Raw genomic sequence first — 17992 nt, 5'->3', positions numbered from 1 at the left:
GCCTTCGCCGGTGGCCGCAGATGCCTTGCAAGGAGCAGACGGTGAATGGGTTCTCCGGTGGCGGGGAGGGGGGGGGAAAGCGGAAGGGCGCTTGCGACGGCTCGGGGAGTAGGCCCCACCAGCGAGCGCTCACCGGACACTGCCGGAACCATGACACTTTTCAAGGGTTCCTAATAGCACAATCACTTGCACTTTTGGGTGAGAAAGCGCAACTTAGCGTTCCACGTGCATACTGCGACTGTTTGTGAACTGAAACATAACTCATTAACTGATGCAATATTTGTCTGAACATTGGACGTTCGTGAACCGAGGTTCTGCTTTACGAAATAAATATTCATGTAGATATATATCTATATATATATAGATATATATATATATTTTTTTTTTTTTAAATATGAAATAAACCCAAATTAAATAACACTAAATACAGTTAAACTGCTATATCAGACAGTGTTTGAATGCTTTATCTATAACCATCTGTAATTCTGTTCTCCCCGCTCTATTGTGCTGCAATCCAGCAGCAAGGGGGTTAAATTGTGTGCAGTGGGTGAACTCAAAGGAACTGGCCTTCACGTGGCCAAGTCGCTGTTGCTATGGGAGAGAGGCCAGACAGAGCAGAAAGAACTCCCTCTCTCTCTGTCGCTCTCTCATGTTCCAATTCTCTGTCTCGTTCGCTCACCCTGCGACACAGCAGTCCTAAGAGAGCGAAGAATCATCACTATACAACGCGTTCTCCCGCATTCTGCGTTTGACAAAAACAAAAAAACAGTAGTCACTCTCTCACTTGAACTCTCTAAAACAGCAATCGCGCCTCACTGTATCTCTGAATCTATCCAGCGATATCCTTCATTTTGTGTTCCTCTCTATGTGTGCCTTCATTTTTATCAGTAGGAAAACAATGAATTGTTTAAGAACAAGGACAGGGCAGATACTAACATTGTGTTTGACTGAAATAATGTATCAGTAGCTCCAAAATCTGGGCTACAGTACACGATGTACAAATGTGGTGACAACAATTATTCAATCAAAGATGAATGTATCTTAAATGTATTATTTGAAGCCATCAAACGTCTTTCCTTCACAACTTTATGAGTTAATGCCTACATTAACATTGTCGGCGATGATAAGTTTAGTAACCACCCAGTTAAAATCAAGAGACTGTGAAAGCACAAAACTGAAGCAGGATGAGAGCAAACAGTACATTGAATAACAGGTCAGGCTGGACATTATTGGGAGACCAGGACAACAGAAAAAACATTGTGCAACAGAGAAGACGAATAGCAAAAGGCAAAAAAAATCAAGAGCTGAAATGATTTTTTTTTTTCCAGTCGCTTACAACAGGCATCTATTGAAATGTAATATTGAGTTCCTGACAAACGTAAGTGAATTAACTTTACAGAGTCAACGAGTGTCAGTGAGCATGTCAGAGAGACGTCTCAAAAACAGGTGAGGTAACATTGCATTGACCATGACTCTCTCAGATAAGGTAAGAACAGGTTTCCCCCACACATCGATGGACTGTTTCGCAATAGTTCCTTACATGAATCAAGCAAGAACATTGGCCAATTGTTTCGTCAAATCCTTTGGGGTGAACTCAATGGAAATGTACTAAAAAAAAATATTTAAAAAAAAACGCTTTTTCAAGAAGCAGGCAGTTCCAAACCACTTGTGGCAGCATCCACGCTACTCTAATCAGCCACGAACATTTCTAAGTAGCCATATGAACAAGCGCTCCATTTCGTCAAAAGATGCCGACTGGAGTTCCAACACAAGCCGGCCTTTGACGGTGCAGAGCCACTCTGCTGCCGCAAGTGCGTGCACATTGCAAGGGCACCGAAGAGAGAGCAGGGAGTGAGGAGAAGTGAGAAAATAAACAACTAGCCAGCCGAGGGACCGCTGGTTCACACTGGTGTGGCCGCCTTCTGCCCGGATCAGACTACAGTCTTTTTCACGATTGCACTATGTCAGAAGACTGCCGTCAAATCTTGCTGTATCTCAGTCAGACAGCGGCAACACGACACGACATGTATTCCAATGTCACCGCATCCCGTCTTTTTTACGATCACAGGGCTTTATCTTGTCAAATCAAACACTGTCGGAGAGGCGGAACCACAAAACGTGTCACCGGTCAGCGGGACCGGATACACGAGTGACCATGGCGACGACAACAAGGCGCTGTGCCAATGTCTTGTGTGTGTGTGGTCGACGTCAAGGTGCGCTGTCGGAGAGTTGTCGTTGATATGTCACACTGCATCATAGGTCTCAAACTCAAGGCCCGGGGCGCAGATGTGGCCCGCCGCATCATTTTATGTGGCCCGCGAAAGCAAATCATGCTCATCGACTTCTGTGATTTTTGCTCAAATCTGTATCCAAATTGTCATCATAACAATGTTGAGATATTGCATTTTTCTGTTACCAAACCCTTCTTCTACAGTAACTTAAACAATACTTGAAAAAAACCATTATCCCTGTCTTCTGATTTCAAAACTAGTTATCCCTCAATTTGTTCTGTAATGGTAATAATATGATTTGGTGCTTAAACAATTCACTGTGGGAAATCATAACTACAATGTGGCCCGAGACAAAAATGAGTTTGACACCCCTGCACTACATGGACGGTATTCCATAAAAATCAAACATGCTAGACTTTTCATTTTGGCATCGTAGGACTATCGTAGGGCCAAATCATTGGTCGTGGATTATGTCACTTTTGTCATTCTCGACAAAATATGTCGGGCCCGATCTAGGAAATCGGTTGCAATAGCTTATCGGGCCCATATAGGGGCTAAAATCCTGTATACTGATCTAGGCATTAAGGCTTCTTTATACTCGCGCAGGCGTCGGCCGCACTGACGTCACTGCAGTTTGACTTTATACTCGCGCATAACTCAACGTGTGCTGTTTTGAAAATGTGATGCAGTTCTCCTCCAAGTCAGCAGTGTCACTATGGGTGGTATTGGCTAGGACACCACAGGGTGGCATTTCCTCTGTATTTTATGGCCAATTCTGGTAGGCGTCTTTACTTTACGGAAACAAGGAGCAAAGCAACAACAATGGCGACCGTGGAACAGTGCCTGCTAGAACAAATGGACCTAGATGACCAGATGATACGTTTAATTATATTGCAAAGGCGGATGGTATGTGCGGCTGAGTAGCTGAGTACGTCATCATAGCATGTGAATAAAACGGACCAACCATGAGATGATCTCCACAGCATTCTACACGCGGCAACAATTTGTACCGTCTGCGCGTCAAGTGTCGCACAGGGGCCGCGCGGTCGCGAGCGTGGAGTATAAAGAGGCCTTTAGAAGGCACAGTTGTCAGTCGCGAATGTGTACATGAAGCGGGGTGACGGGCAAAGCAACTTGGAAGTTGGGGCGGGGGATACAAGGTTTCCTGAGGGACCAGGAGTTTGTGCTGGTGTACTCCCGAATCCTCGACTCCATGAGGAATAGCAGAGGATAATAACAAGCAACACTTTTTTTAGTATTGTTAGCACAATGTTAGCAGAGAGGGACCAAATATGAACAACAAATTAGCAGGTCAGAGAACGCTCATTGTCAACATTCCTTGACAGAAAGGCTCATAAAATAGAGCTGGTTGGATATGGAACCATTTGCGCTAATGACGTGAATATTTGTATTAAATCACAGACAAAGCACAGCTCCAAAAACCTCTATGAGGATGAAAAATTGAGGAAGACGTTTTCCCTTGCCCGGACGCGGGTCACCGGGGCCCCCATCTGGAGCCAGGCCTAGAGGTGGGGCTCGAAGGCGAGCGCCTGGTGGCCAGGCCGGGCACAGCCCGAAAGGGTAACGTGGGTCCCCCTTCCCATGTGGGAGGGGCCATAGAGTTTGGGTGCAGTGCGACCTGGGCCGTGGCCGAAGGCAGGGACCTTGGCGATCCAATCCCCGGCTACAAAAGCTGGCTCTAGGGACGTGGAATGTCAACTCTCTGGCAGGGAAGGAGCCCGATCTGATTTGTGAGGTCAAGAAGTTCCGACGAGATATAGTCGGGCTACGCCTCCACACACAGCTTGGGCTCTGGTACCAGTCCTGTTGAGAGGGGTTGGACTCTCTTCCATTCTGGAGTTGCCCACGGTGAGAGGCGGCGAGCAGGTTTGGTTATACTTATTGCCCCCCGGCTCGGCGCCTGTACACTGGGGTTCACCCCGGTAGAGGAGAGGGTAGCCTCCCTCCGCCTTCGGGTGGGGGGACAGGTCCTGACGACTGTTGTTTGTGCCAATGCAGCAAACAGCTGTTCAGAGTACCCACCCATTTTGGAGTCCTTAGAGGAGGTGCTGGGGACTCCATCATTCTGCTGGGGAACTTCAATGCTCACGTGGGCAATGACAGTGAGACCTGGAAGGGTGTAATTGGGAGGAACACCCCCCCCCCGATCAGAACCAGAGCGGTGTTCTTGGACTTCTGTGCTCATTACAGATTGTTCATAACGAACCCCATGTTCAAGCATAAGGGTGTCCACACGTGCACTTGGCACCAGGACACCCTAGGTCGCCGTTCGATGATCGACTTTCTGGTCGTTGTCATCGGACTTGCGACCGCATGTCTCAGGTGAAGAGAGCGGTCAACTGATCACCACCTGGTGGTGAGTTGGCTCCGATGGTGGGGGAAGATGCCGGCTCGACTTGGCAGGCCTAAACATATCGTGAGGGTCTCCTGGGAACGTCTGGCAGAATCCCCTGTCAGAACGAGCTTCAACTCCCACCTCCGACAGACCTTTGCTCACGTTCCGGGGAAGGCAGGGAACATCGAGTCAGAGTGGACCATGTTCAGCGCCTCCATTGCTGAGGCGGCCGACCGGAGCTGTGGCCGTAAGATGGTCAGTGCCTGTCGTGGCGGCAATCCCCGAACTCGTTGCCGTCAAACTGAATAAGGAGTCCTCCTGAGGCGGCTGATGGGTACCGGCTGGCCAAGCGGAATGCAGCTTTGGTGGTCGCATGGGAGGAGTTTGGTGAGGCCATGGAAAAAGACTTCCGGACGGCTTCGAGGAAATTCTGGTACACCATTCGGTGTCTCAGGAAGGGGAAGCATTGCACCATCAACACTGTGTATAGTGGGGAAGGGGCGCTGCTGACCTCGACTTGGGACGTTGTGAGTCAGTGGGGAGAATACTTTGAAGACGTCCTCAATTCCAAAAGGTGAAGCTCTCTATTTACCAGTCGATCTATGTTCCTACCCTCAACTTTGGTCAAGAGCTGTGGGTCTCGGTCAAAAGAACAACATCCCAGGTATAAGCGGCCAAAATGAGTTTCCTCCGCAGGGTGTCCGGGCTCTCCCTTAGAGATAGGGTGAGAAGCTCGGTCATCCGGGAGGAGCTCAGAGTAGAGCCGCTGCTCCTCCACATCGAGAGGAGCCAGATGAGGTGGCTGGGGCATCTGATTCGGATGCCTCCCAGACGCCTCCATGGTGAGGTGTTCCGGGCATGTCCCACCGGGAGGAGACCCCGGGGATGACCCAGGACACGCTGGGATGTCACAATATTCATCCATCCATCCATCCATTGTCTTTACCGCTTATCCTCACTCGGGCCGCGGGCTGCCGGAGCCTATCCCAGCTATCTTCGGGCGGGAGGCGGGGTACACCCTAAACCGGTTGCCAGCCAATCGCAGGGCACGTAGAAACAAACAACCATTCACACTCACATTCACACCTATGGGCAATTTAGAGTCCTCAATCAAACTACCACGCATGTTTTTGGGATTTGGGAGGAAACCGGAGTGCCCGGAGAAAACCCAGGCACGGGGAGAACATGCAAACACCACACCGGCGGAGCCGGGATTTGCACCCCTGCCCCCAGAACTGTGAGGCAGATGTGCTAACCAGTCGTCCGCCGTGCCGGCCACAATATTCAGCCGAGCCGCTTGGCCAGGCTGCTACGGCGCTTCACTTCCTCATTTGAGTGTGAACGCACCCGATTGGACGCGTAACCCATCTGACCATGTATGTGCAGTTAAAGAAATACACTGATTGGCTGACTGGCCCGCATGAGCGCAGCGTTGAGAGGACTGCTTTTGCGTTGCAACATGCTACGGCGTAACGATTCTAACTCCCGTTATTTAACTCCCGTTATACCAGATACCAACGCAATTTCCTGTATATTCCATTCGTCCCAGAATGAAATAATAAAATCACTGCAAGAATCACTCGTTTTACATCCTTCCCTCCTCAAATGTAATGTGTACATTTCAAAATAAAAAGAGGCTGCTCCGAAAAACAAATCATTTTACAATATCACTAGGCAGAGGAAAAGAAACTGGGGAGGAGTCCCGTGATTATTTTATTGATCGTTACTTGGCTGTTTCTTAACCTGCATTCCCTTTAAGAGTGTTCCTGCCTTTCTGACTTGACTCAAGCAAATAAATCATTGTAACCAGGCAGTACGTTTTTTTATTGTTAGTTAGAATGGCAGCAATTGCTAACGTTCCAACTTGAAAAAATGATGACAATAAATTCTGTTAAATTAGTGGACAATTTCTCAATGGGCAGTTTTGTTATTGTGACCAAAGCATAATTATTGCGGCAGCAATAATAGCATTTTAGAGGTACTGTACACGAATATAAACACTGGGAAAGTAATATATGATGTGAAGATGTCTTTTTCACAAAAACCTGTGGGGAAATCCACAAAAACCACAAAAGCCTATTGAGAAGGACTCAGGGAGCAAGAAAAAGAGTTAGATTTTTTTGGGGGTATTCCTGCTTTCACCTCTTTGCCCCACCAGTACGGTCAACCTTCCTTGCAATACCGCGAGCATTTCCACAATACTGCAATATTTATCGCACCGTGAGATTTAATACTTTGATAAAACCGAAAAGCAAACATTTGAGTGCACCTGACCGATACAGGGCAAGCTCAAGTTTGCCACGGGAAAAAGTTTTTCAAAATTAACTTGGAGCCTGTGGACGATACAGTACATACGTATCAGCAAGTAGTTGGTAATAGTGTTTTGTCAACAAGCACTCCACGTGCATGCACACTCACTGCTTGTTTAAAGCATGCATGTCACTGCCGATGTGCACTGCTTACAAAAACAAAGCGAGCGGTCAGAAATCGTCACGGACGTAAGGACTGACCCATTGAAGGACTTAACAATATCGAAATAATATTTACAATGAAAAGTGAGCGTTTGTGCTTCTTACCATGTCAATCACCCACAGCGTTGATAGTTAAACAGCTGCTAAACTTGTCGCCGGTAACAAAAAAGGTTTTCTCGCTCTTCGCACCAAAATTACAAGGGTGGCAGCAAGTGTGTGTGCGTGCGTGCCTGTGTGTTGTTGGGGGACGGAATCAGGAAAAGCTTCCAACAACTTCATAATGCAAATAAAATGAGTACTGTTGGCCGGAATCATGCTTTTAAAAAAAAAAAACATTTAAGTGCAGTCCTGTCTCTTTCCCCAAGCCCAACATCTGACCGCCACTCTCTCATATTTACGTACACGCACACACACACACACACACACAGTTGCCTTCGTGGACCCGCACGGAAGCCAAAGACCGAAAACAAAATGCAGGGTTGCTTGTTCTGTCCGTCCGTCTGTCCGTCTATCTTATCAGTTAAGAATCTTTCGAGACGTGTACTTGAGAATGCTGTGCTTGTTCACATGTTTGGGTACTGACTGTATTTGGCATGCCAAGTTTGCACTACGTAGCTCACTTGATGTGGCTTCAACTACACTCTTGAAATGATTGGTTCATGGTGATGACTGTGTGGCGTATACTACCAAGTAATGGGTATGGTTGATGCCCTGCGATTGGCCGGCGACCGGTTCAGGGTGTACCCCGCCTCTCGCCCAAAGATAGGTGGGGTAGGCTCCAGCACGCCCAGGACCCAAGTGAGGATAAGCGGTACAGAAAATGGATGGATGGCTGGATGGATGGATGAGTACGGTAAAGCTAATGCTCTTTTTGTACTGTGGATAAGTGATATTCCTGCCACCTGCCAGCTGCTGAAAGTAACGAAAAAGTGACTTGTAATCTAACTTAGTTAGGTGTGAAATCAAGTAATCATTAAAGTAACTCAACTACTTTAAAGCTCAAGTAATCAGTCAAGCCTAGATCAGACTACAGGATTTTAGCCCCAATATTAGCCCGATTAGTTATCGCGACATATTTTGTTGGCAACAACAAAACTTCTTTTCGTGTGACATAATCCACGACCAACGATAGCCCTACCACACCAAAATGAAGAGTCTAGCATGTTTGATTTTTTGGGACCAATAGGATTGCGTGTTGTGACTGGCGCTCCGCCTCCCTTGCCAGCCGTTGTCAACATTTATTCACACGCGCGAAGCAATGTTTACCGAAGATTTAGAGCATGACTGGACAGAATGCCAGCGTGTTTACGTACAAACATTAGTGCTAGCACGAGCTTGATACGCTACTTCACATTATGTTGTCTGCTTGCGATCCATATTGTATTAAAAGTATGTGACCACACCTCAAGCCCTTCGTGAATGGCCAGCCCACTCCTAAGCACCGGTGACGACACCACGTTTTTCATCTTTCTGTTCTTTTTTTACATTGGTATCAGAACACGGCAAGATTTTATGGTAGTAGTGTGACATAGTGCCCATTGTGAAAGACCACATGGATCTTGTAGTCTGATCCAGCATTTAAGTAGCTTACTTTTTCAATGTAACTGTGGCAACACTGTTTATTATATCATGCTTTCAGAGCCTTATTTTACATTCATGTTGATGTTTTTTTTTTTTTTTTATCCATTCAGATTTGGCAGACTTTTTAAAAACACTCTTCTCTGTCGCGTGTTAAATTTACAAGACGTTTTTTTTTTTGGGCCTCTTTCGTGGGTCTTTAATGGTGACCCAATGGCCCGTGACCGGTACGGCGCTGTGCTGGGTCACCAAGACGCTGGCCTGGCCAGTACAAATTTCATAAATAAATACGATGAAATCAACACAATCAAACATCTGTTGTGTTTTTTGCCATTCAACTGTTTATTAGAGAACAGCAATTTGTGCGAAAAAAAAAAAATTTAAGTTCGCTTCAAAAGGTGATATTAGGGTCATTCTGAAATTTCCCCCAAAAGCCGAATATCCTTAACTTTTTGTCAGTATTACGGTGGATCCCACGCTTTGTGGGCCAAAGGCGCCAAACCCGACCGAAAATAGTGAAGACACCAAGACACTTTAATGGCATTTTAAATGCTTACCAACATCTTACAACATTGCTACACTCCCTTAAAAAAATAATGCAGGAAACAGCTTACTGCTAAGCACATACACAATGTACAGTACCTGTACATACATGTCAACAATTCTGATGATGATGATTTTGTTGTTGTTGTTGATGATGATGAAGAAGAAGAAGATGACGAGCAGGAGGAGGAGGAGGAGGAATTACTGTGGCAGCGCAGTCTGGTGTAAAACAATGAGCTACATCGATGGTGCCGATGGTCCTGCTTCTTCTGCGTTGGTGTTGTCGAGGCTTTGCTTTAAGAATTTTTGGTAGCGTGGCATTCCTTCTCTCGAATGATGTTAGCCGACAAAGGGGATGTTCCTTTTTCCTGCAGTCCATTGTACACACAGCCAAGGAAGAATCCGTCCTTCTGATGCACTTATCTCGCACCAGCCCAAGCATTTTAGAAAACTCCCTTGTACGGTCTGGCACCTTATGGTTGTTTCAATTAGAGAGGTCTGTTGATTGACCACCGTTGAAGACGCTACAATACAATGAAATATCTTACTTACTGTTGACAGGACGCAACCACAAAAAAAAAAAAAAAAAAAAACCACAGAAAAAAAACCTGATAGCTGAATCATATTTTGGGTTATACAGAGGCACTCTCAATGGTGGTCTCAAGTGTGTTAGAGGGTGTGCACACTTGTGCAACCACATTACAGTATCTCAGTTGTTCCGTTTTTTGTTCCCCTCTCTAAAATATTTTTTCAATGAAATTGTACAAGTTATACGTCGCGGGCACAGTGAGCAACTGGGTAGCACATCTGCCCCTCACGGTTCTGGGGACCGGGGTTCAATTCACTCATAAATGTGTAGAAATGTTCTTACTCTTCGCAAAAGTTCAGTGTCTATGCAAAATCATCATCGGCCGGATTTCAACCCGGGTCCTCAGAACTGCGAGGCCGATGTGCTAACCAGTCGTTCACCGTGCCGCCTTGTTTGCGAGACATGGCCCCAAAAATTCAAAGAAATTTCGCAACGGCAAAAATTGAGGGCGTTGTGTCAGAGGTGGACACAAGGAAAACAATAGTGACGTGCACGGCAGTTCTTTTGCGTGTACTGTATCACTAGAATCAGTCCGTTAAAAAGATTCATTCAAAAGATTTCTTCACAGAATCGTTCAGTTCTTTTTCACACCAAGTGCTTCCTCATTCAGTTTATGATTCAGCCCTGAGGTTTACGCTCACTCGACACGCTCACCGAAGGACGCTGCATTGCTGGTTGTCACCTATCGTGCACTAGAAAAGGGCGGTGGGTTATCACCTGCCTAGCTCTCTCTCAGCGAGCTCTCGAACACCCTGCTTCGGTCGTGACTCGTTAACATGCGTGCGACGAGCTCGGGTACCGCACGTATCCTTCCGTGTCCCCTTACGTCCACCCAGGCTTCCTGCTCACCTACCTTACTGTCACTCTCATCTGATTAGTGTAAAGCGTCTTTGCCGGGTCTTGCGAAGCACTATATAAATTTAATGTATTATTATCATTATTACTATTGTTTTTTTTTTTTAAAAAAGGCTTTAATAATCGCATTAGAGACACAGAGCGGATGATATGTATGTGTGCAAGGAGGTCGGGATGAATGGTTCAAATCACTCATAACCTGAGTCACTCATGGCAGGACAGTTCACTGCATACGTACGAGTACGTCGCCCCTCGGCGGCTCGCGAAACGGCGAAGTTCAGTGACCGAGTCGCTCGTGGCTGACAGTGCACCGAGTTCGCGTTCAGTTCACCGGTCCATTCGGCACACTTCGGCTCAGTCCCTCCCCCGTCTGCGCGGCGCTGCCTGACGCTGGCTGCTCATTGGTCGTTCGCAAAGAAATGCAGAATGAGTCACAGTACGCTACAGTTCTCCTTTGGCGCAGCTGAGCTCAACTGGGGAAAAAAAAAAAGTAAATAAAAAAAATACTAATCCCACTGTCGTGAATCACTTACCTGTGTATGTGTAGTGTTTATAGATACAATTATATAAAATTAATATATCATGATGTATTCCCTTGTCGGCCTGATCGACCTTGAGCACGCATGTCTTTCAAAACAACAAATGAAGTGCGTGTGTAAATGTCTGGTTGTTAAATGGTTGTTTTGTCGCACTGAAAATGCAAACAATAAGAAAACAGCAGTCGACAAACAAAACTGTATAAAAGTATAATGTCGTTGGAAAATCAGTATTTCTTGACATATGTGTTTGTGAATGAGGTACAGAATAAATCGAACACGCATCACTTTGGGGGTCCGCATCGTTCTATATGCTTTAAGTTCCCTGGTTTTGGGTTAGAATGATTTTCTTTTTTTTTTTTTCTTTTTTTTGAATCATCTCTCTAAATATCATTTATTTGGTTGAAGGAAAACATAACTACAATGCAAACTTCACCGCTGCAATGCGATGAGAATGCAAAGTGTAAAGCACAGTATCCCAACAGCTGTTCCGTAGTAGGCTGTAATGTATTCCCAGGGTTATCCTGTGAACCTATAGGAGACTTTATGGCTGACTTATGTAGCGCAATGGAGCTCAGTGTGTGTGTGTGTGTGTGTGTGTGCATGTGTGAGAAGGAGAGCTGGAAAGAGATGGGGGAGGGGACATCCAGCAAGTAGCCTAAGCGAGCGGGCAATTCAGCCCATCCTGGCTTCACATTACATTGTTTGCTTCGGCACCAGAAAACAAACCACTCACTCGCTGTATCCACTTACAATGCGAGCCTAGCGCCTTCTAAAACGTGCGGCTGTCACATGGCAACACCGCAGTTAAATCTGCTTCCCTGAAACTCATTCGACCTAATTAACTGTCGATTTGCATTTCTTTGAATTGGATGCTGCAGGAGGAAACGCCAACAAGTGCATTTGTTGGACAGATTACACTTGATATGGGAATTGACTTCCAATGTTCTTTGTTCACAGAGAGAGAAAGGATAACATGTAATGCGAATGTCATGGCAAGCAACTCGTTCCGTCATTTTAACACACGATTAAGCCCCTTTATTTCGGACTCATTTTGTGCATCGTACATCATGTTGCACTGTGCTGAAGCGATGGGTGTGAAGCCTTTGAATTATACTATATGACTTTTGAAAATGGGTTTCAAAAACACCTTTGCGTAGTTGACACGATTCTTTGCGAAACAACATCGCTAATAATTTTCCCTAAACCTTTGAGCCGGTGTTCACACGACAACAGATTGGGTGGACGAAAGGCTCGCGTTTATACTACCGAGGCTAATGATTTTATTGGGTCTTCTATAGCCCAAAGTTTGACTCCTTTAACCACGAGGGTGAGCAGCAAAGCATCATGGATGATAACATCCACCAGATGTTTCTTCATCCACCGAAGAGCGCAACAGCTGGGAGGGGGTGGGGATCGGAGGTTATGCTAGGCCTGTTATTTTGAAGGCCAAAGCGACTGAGTGGTTAGCGGTCTTCCGACTGAATTTGGCAACTTCCAAATTAGAAACAATGTGGTGCTGATCAAGTAAAGAATATATGAAACCGCTGTGCAGCAGTGGAGAACCATACAGAAAACAAACAAACACACCCGACACCAACACAACACTCCCACTACCTTTGACCAACGCACAACGCTGTGTTTTAAATACTGCAGCAATAAAATGAGCCTCAAAAGCGACAACTGTCAAGTTGTGTTTTCTGGTGTCGAAGGAAACATACGTACATGAGATTAACTTTGAAAACTTGATGGCGATGTCATCGTTCGGCAATCCTTTTGTGAGGCAGTGGGGGGGGAAAAAAACACTCACACACAAAGCGTGGAGAGTAAGGATAAAGGATGATGTACTACTGGTACTGGAAATGCAACGGTTGTTGTCTGACAGTCTCTGACGCTCCATTAGTGTAGCAGCAGAGCTAACCGAATACCCCACATATTAAAATGACGATGTTAACAATAGAGGTCGTAGTGCAGTTTCCGATTTTATAACGCACTGCAATACATGTCGTAATAACGCGCAGCTCGACTTGCGCTTGGGAAATCAATTAGGAGTTGCATTGACGGAGCAATGACCCAAATGTACTAAACATAGAATTGCCAATACGGTACACCATCAAAAATTGCTAAAACAGTTTATTAATCCCATTCCTAATATAAATTCCCCCCCCCCCCCTTGCGAAATCACATTCAATTTTTACTCGCATACACATGATTTGCGACCATCGTGTGTAACCTACTTTATGACGGGATATTTCAATGAGCAATTGATCTTAAACTGACAAGCAGAGCGTTAGATTTTTTTTTTTGTTTTTTTTTTTTTTTACCTCACCGGCAAAGTGTGTGTTCTCCAAACAAAGCTGCCATTCACAAGCCAACACATGCTCATACGTGGCGTAGAAATATCGTGCTGTGTACATTGCTGCACTGCAACGCCCTGCATATATGGCTGCTGTCATTTTCTGCTGATTAGCCGCAGCGTGAACGGAGGGCCGCAGCCGTGAAAAGCAAACCTCGAAGTGGAGCCACTTGTCCGCACGCAAACATACAAAGGAGACTGTTATGGAAAACAAAAGGCTCCTGGAGGCAAGGCCAGACAATCGTCTCTTTCCATTCACTGTCAAACAAGACGATTATGGTGGTTATGTAATATGGGAGGTTGCGAGGTTAGAGGTATGCGCATTTTTTTTTTTTGTGATGACTTTCTATTCGCGATTAGTTAGATTTACAAAATATCCCCGAGTTTATCTTCGCATGACTGAACACGGAATATTACAACTTCGAAAACCAGCCTTTGTTTGTTCACAAAATTGGTTCTGTAAGTCACGTCAATTGGCGTAGCGTCAATTCACAACAGATGCTATGTCAAGGTACTTTACATTTGGAGCAGGTCTAGAACCCTGCTCCACTTGGGGCAGGGTGAGCGACAGACTGATGGTCAAAAGTACATATGATAAGCATATGATGTGAGCAGATACCTTATGCAGTGGCTATCAGGTTGAGTTGGAAGTGTTGATGGAGACTGAAGAAAAACATGTACATATTGCTGGTGTCCACAAGCGTGTCGCGGTCCAAGATTCCGTGCAACAGAACAGACCGAGCGCAAAGTATTCGAGTATTTCAAAGTATCCTTCAAGGCTTTCGTGTGATTAAAGATTAACATGGGAATGCTGTACTGTAAAGATGAACTGGGCCTGGATAGCCCAAACACTTATTTTGAGTCGCTGACTCTCTTTGAAATGAGCCGTTGTCAACTCCATTTACCTCATGAGATTTAATGAAGTACATATATATCTATCGAGCTAGCTATCTATAAGGGGGGGGGGGGGTCATTCGCCACCTCGTGATTACAATTCAGAGGGCTATTACGCCTAGGTAATAAATAGCCTATTTCACAAGTCTGCAATATTCGTGGTACAACTGGTCCATCTAACCAGAGACCCCTTGACAAAAAGCTTGACAGCTTGGCTTGACACACTTCTTCCAATCCCTCTACACTGTATTTACTAAACTCGTTAAGCCTCTTGCTAATGAGAGGCGCCCCATTGTATGGCATTAAACCAGAACACGACTCACCGTCTAAATCACAGCGCGCACAAGAACCGATTGTACGAGAATTAGGGAAGCTCGGAGTGTTTACTGCCTGATACAAACAACATACTGTACAGTTGAGGAACAACCGTGGACATGAGAGAATACACTTGCAATCCTCATCGCTAAAAAAAAAAAAAAATCCAATCAAAATGTTATTTGATGACCCGACATTGCAAAAAAAAACGTAAACGCGAGTGCGCACGGGTGTCTATTTATATGTGCCCCCGCGATTGACTGCCGATCAGTCCGTGGTGTACCGCGCCTCTCGCCCAAAGTCAGCTGGCACGGACTCCAGTTAAAAGCTCATTCGTGGTCTACACGGGATACGCGCACCAATATGGACAGAGCCCATGTTATGGTTCATCGCCTGGGAGCTTACAGAGACTCACGAAACAGTGACTAGTTTCCCAGGAATTGTGCACACCGCTCGAAATAATTCACCACACTCGAGGTGTTTATTAGTGTTTTTGCCACTCGTGTTCAATGCTCCAGACGGGGTAGCAGGGGAGCTCTGTGTGTGAAACACTTGGCCCAAATAAATTTGACTTGGCTAATCCCCGTTTCTCTTCAGCGTCTCAACGTATGACACACGGACTTCGACAGGGGTTTCCTTTGGGGAATTTGCTTTATTTTCACAGCGAATAGAACTACGCAAACCCGCCCCCCCCCCTTCAGAGGTACACAATACGCGTACGACACAACAAACTCACAGAGTGAGCCTTGTCCGCTACGTCGACTGTGATTTTGCACGATTAAAAATTCGCCTTATTCATAGGTGTAAGAAAACATGTGCCCTTCGCTTTAATCGTCAGGGAACTTAAAGATTTAGAGCAGGCCCTCTGGCCAATGACATTTGTGAACGTTCTCTCCAACACAATTGAGGCATGGAAGTAGGACGTCAAGGACATACAGAACGTTCAAAATGTTCTGATCTATTTTCATGCGTACGCAGAGCATCGACGGGCACCGTTTGACCCGCGACGCTAATGAAGAAAACCGATATCGAAAATGTATGGGTGAATAATCATACTTACCCATCATGAATGATATGAATCGTTTATGTATTGTTACTGTCTGACGATAACCTCGTATGTTGACTTGTGACAATTTCAACTTCATAACGCCAGTCCGTGTCCTCCTGCGTGCAACCGTGACACGCCGAAACCAATGAAGAACCATTTGCCAGCAAAGGGCTTGCCGGGGCAAATATTTCATTCTTGTTGCTGGTTTTGGCCTGTTAACGCCGTTTGTCGATCCCTTCTTTCGGAGGTGAAGAAAAGTATTGCCCACGTACGACTGCACGTTTTCAAGATTCAACACATTGCAATGGGGGGGGGGGTCTAAACAAGGTGATTTGAGATGCGAGGCAAGATTTCAGGCGACAAGTGCCCATTGTTCGGCCTGCGGCGAGCCAGTTTGATGGCTTGACGAGGATATTCGGAAGGGGTCCTGGGTCCGAGCAGGAAAACCAATCTCGATCGGATAAGGGGCTAAATAGGGAAAGACAACCCCACTACCCCCACTATATATCCCCCCCCCCCCACCCGGTCAGCTGATTCGCAGCATACAGCCGATTAAAAAGCGTCCAAGCCGCTCGGTAGTGAAATTCCTTCACATGCTTTGCAATTGCATCTGCCTTCTGAACACGACAAGATGCGGCGGCTTTTGCTTATTGCCGTTTATTTCGCCAGAAAGCGAAGCTCGCCCCTCTGATTGTCTTCTTCCAACACGTCATAACATACGCAGCGGTTTTTTTTTTTTTTTGGGTAGACCGCCGTTCCATAATGCGCCCTTTCCACGTTGGCCTGCTTTGTGGTGGTCTCGCAAGCAAACTTTATTTGCCGAGACGTGTAAGACGAAGTGCACTCACACACACGCACCCAATAATGTCTGCCTTACTACTACTGCATTGCTGGCCAGCCACCGACCACCGACATTTCGCCCAGTCGCGTTGCATGTTACAAACAAGCGCGGCGGCGGCGGCGGCGGCGGCGGCGACGACGACGACGGCGTTTTTTTTTTTTTGTTTTTCCGCCCTTACCGTCAGGTCGAGATTGTCACTGCCTCGATGGTTCACAGCTCGTATGACGCCGGACCTCCACGGCCACCGAGCGATGTCGCCGATTTCTGGCGGCTCGTCCCCGCCGACGCAGAGGAACCTCTTCCCGACGAGCTCCGGCCGAGCCTCGAAAGCCATGGCCCTTCGCTGGCCGAAAACCCTCCCTCGGAAGAGAAGAAAAAAAAAAAAAAACTTCCCAACTACGACGCCCTTGCTGAGCAGCTTATTACGACATTAAAGAGCTCTGAAGGACGCCACCACCCGAAAGAAAAGGAACCACCAAAAAAAACGAACGCAATTCGCTGCTAGAGGGGCAAACAACCCGTGGGATTTAAACGTAGTAGTCTCCAGTCTCCACCCGCTCGAACGTCAGTCCCTTTTCTCATGGCTTGGAAAAAAAAAAAAAAAAAAAAGAGAGAGAAAAAAAGAAAAAAAAACGGTGGAACACTGAACCGCATCACAGCTCCAATTCGTGCGAGTGTTTCTCCGCTGGATCGTGAAACATTCCCAGACCGCAGCACGATACTGTCCCTCCGCCAAAATCCGCGCTATTTTCCCCTAATCTTGGCTAGTTTGCCCGCGAACCTAATAACAATACTTGTATGTGCTACAAGAGATAGATAGATAGATAGATAGATAGATAGATAGATAGATAGATAGATAGATAGATAGATAGATAGATAGATAGATAGATAGATAGATAGATAGATAGATAGATAGATAGATAGATAGATAGATAGATAGATAGAGATTTCAATATAGTCATAATTTTCCAAAATAATGCAAGCATTTAAAAAATAAAATAAAATGCTACACTTACTTGCACGTTGTGCCAATTTGGTAGTTCAAATTGGTTCATTTTGATTACACACTTACGAGAGTAATAAACTGGATAGGGGCCCACTGCCTTGAACACAGGCACCCATTATTAGATGAGGTGGAATATTTTTTGGAGCTTTGTACGATAGTGCGCAGAGGTTTAGATGACCAGTTAAAAAAAAGAATATATATATATATATATATATATATATATATGAATGCTGACTGAAGTAGATTTCTGCTCCACTGTGGTCCATCGATGGCATCCCAGACAAGCCGTGCGACCAGAACATCTCCACTGGGAATCTCCCGAACACCGCTGCAGACTGCAGCAGCCGCCTCCATGAATAACAAGTAGCTTACG

The 17992-nt window shown here is 45.9% G+C and overlaps 1 protein-coding gene across 1 annotated transcript in view; it reads right to left on the bottom strand.

The window, feature by feature from the left end:
• Positions 1-17182, bottom strand: part of LOC133417787 (probable JmjC domain-containing histone demethylation protein 2C) — a 109773-nt gene extending 92591 nt beyond the window's left edge. Inside the window, 1 exon segment of the mRNA XM_061705892.1 lies at positions 16792-17182. Within this exon segment, the coding sequence (XP_061561876.1) occupies positions 16792-16947 (156 nt within the window). The 5' untranslated portion in view covers positions 16948-17182.
• Between the last annotated feature and the right edge of the window lie 810 nt (positions 17183-17992).

Source organism: Phycodurus eques, chromosome 19, assembly GCF_024500275.1.
Source record: "Phycodurus eques isolate BA_2022a chromosome 19, UOR_Pequ_1.1, whole genome shotgun sequence".
Lineage (NCBI taxonomy): Eukaryota > Metazoa > Chordata > Actinopteri > Syngnathiformes > Syngnathidae > Phycodurus > Phycodurus eques.
Note: the sequence above shows the minus strand (reverse complement) of the source record. Positions and strands in the feature narration are given on the sequence as shown.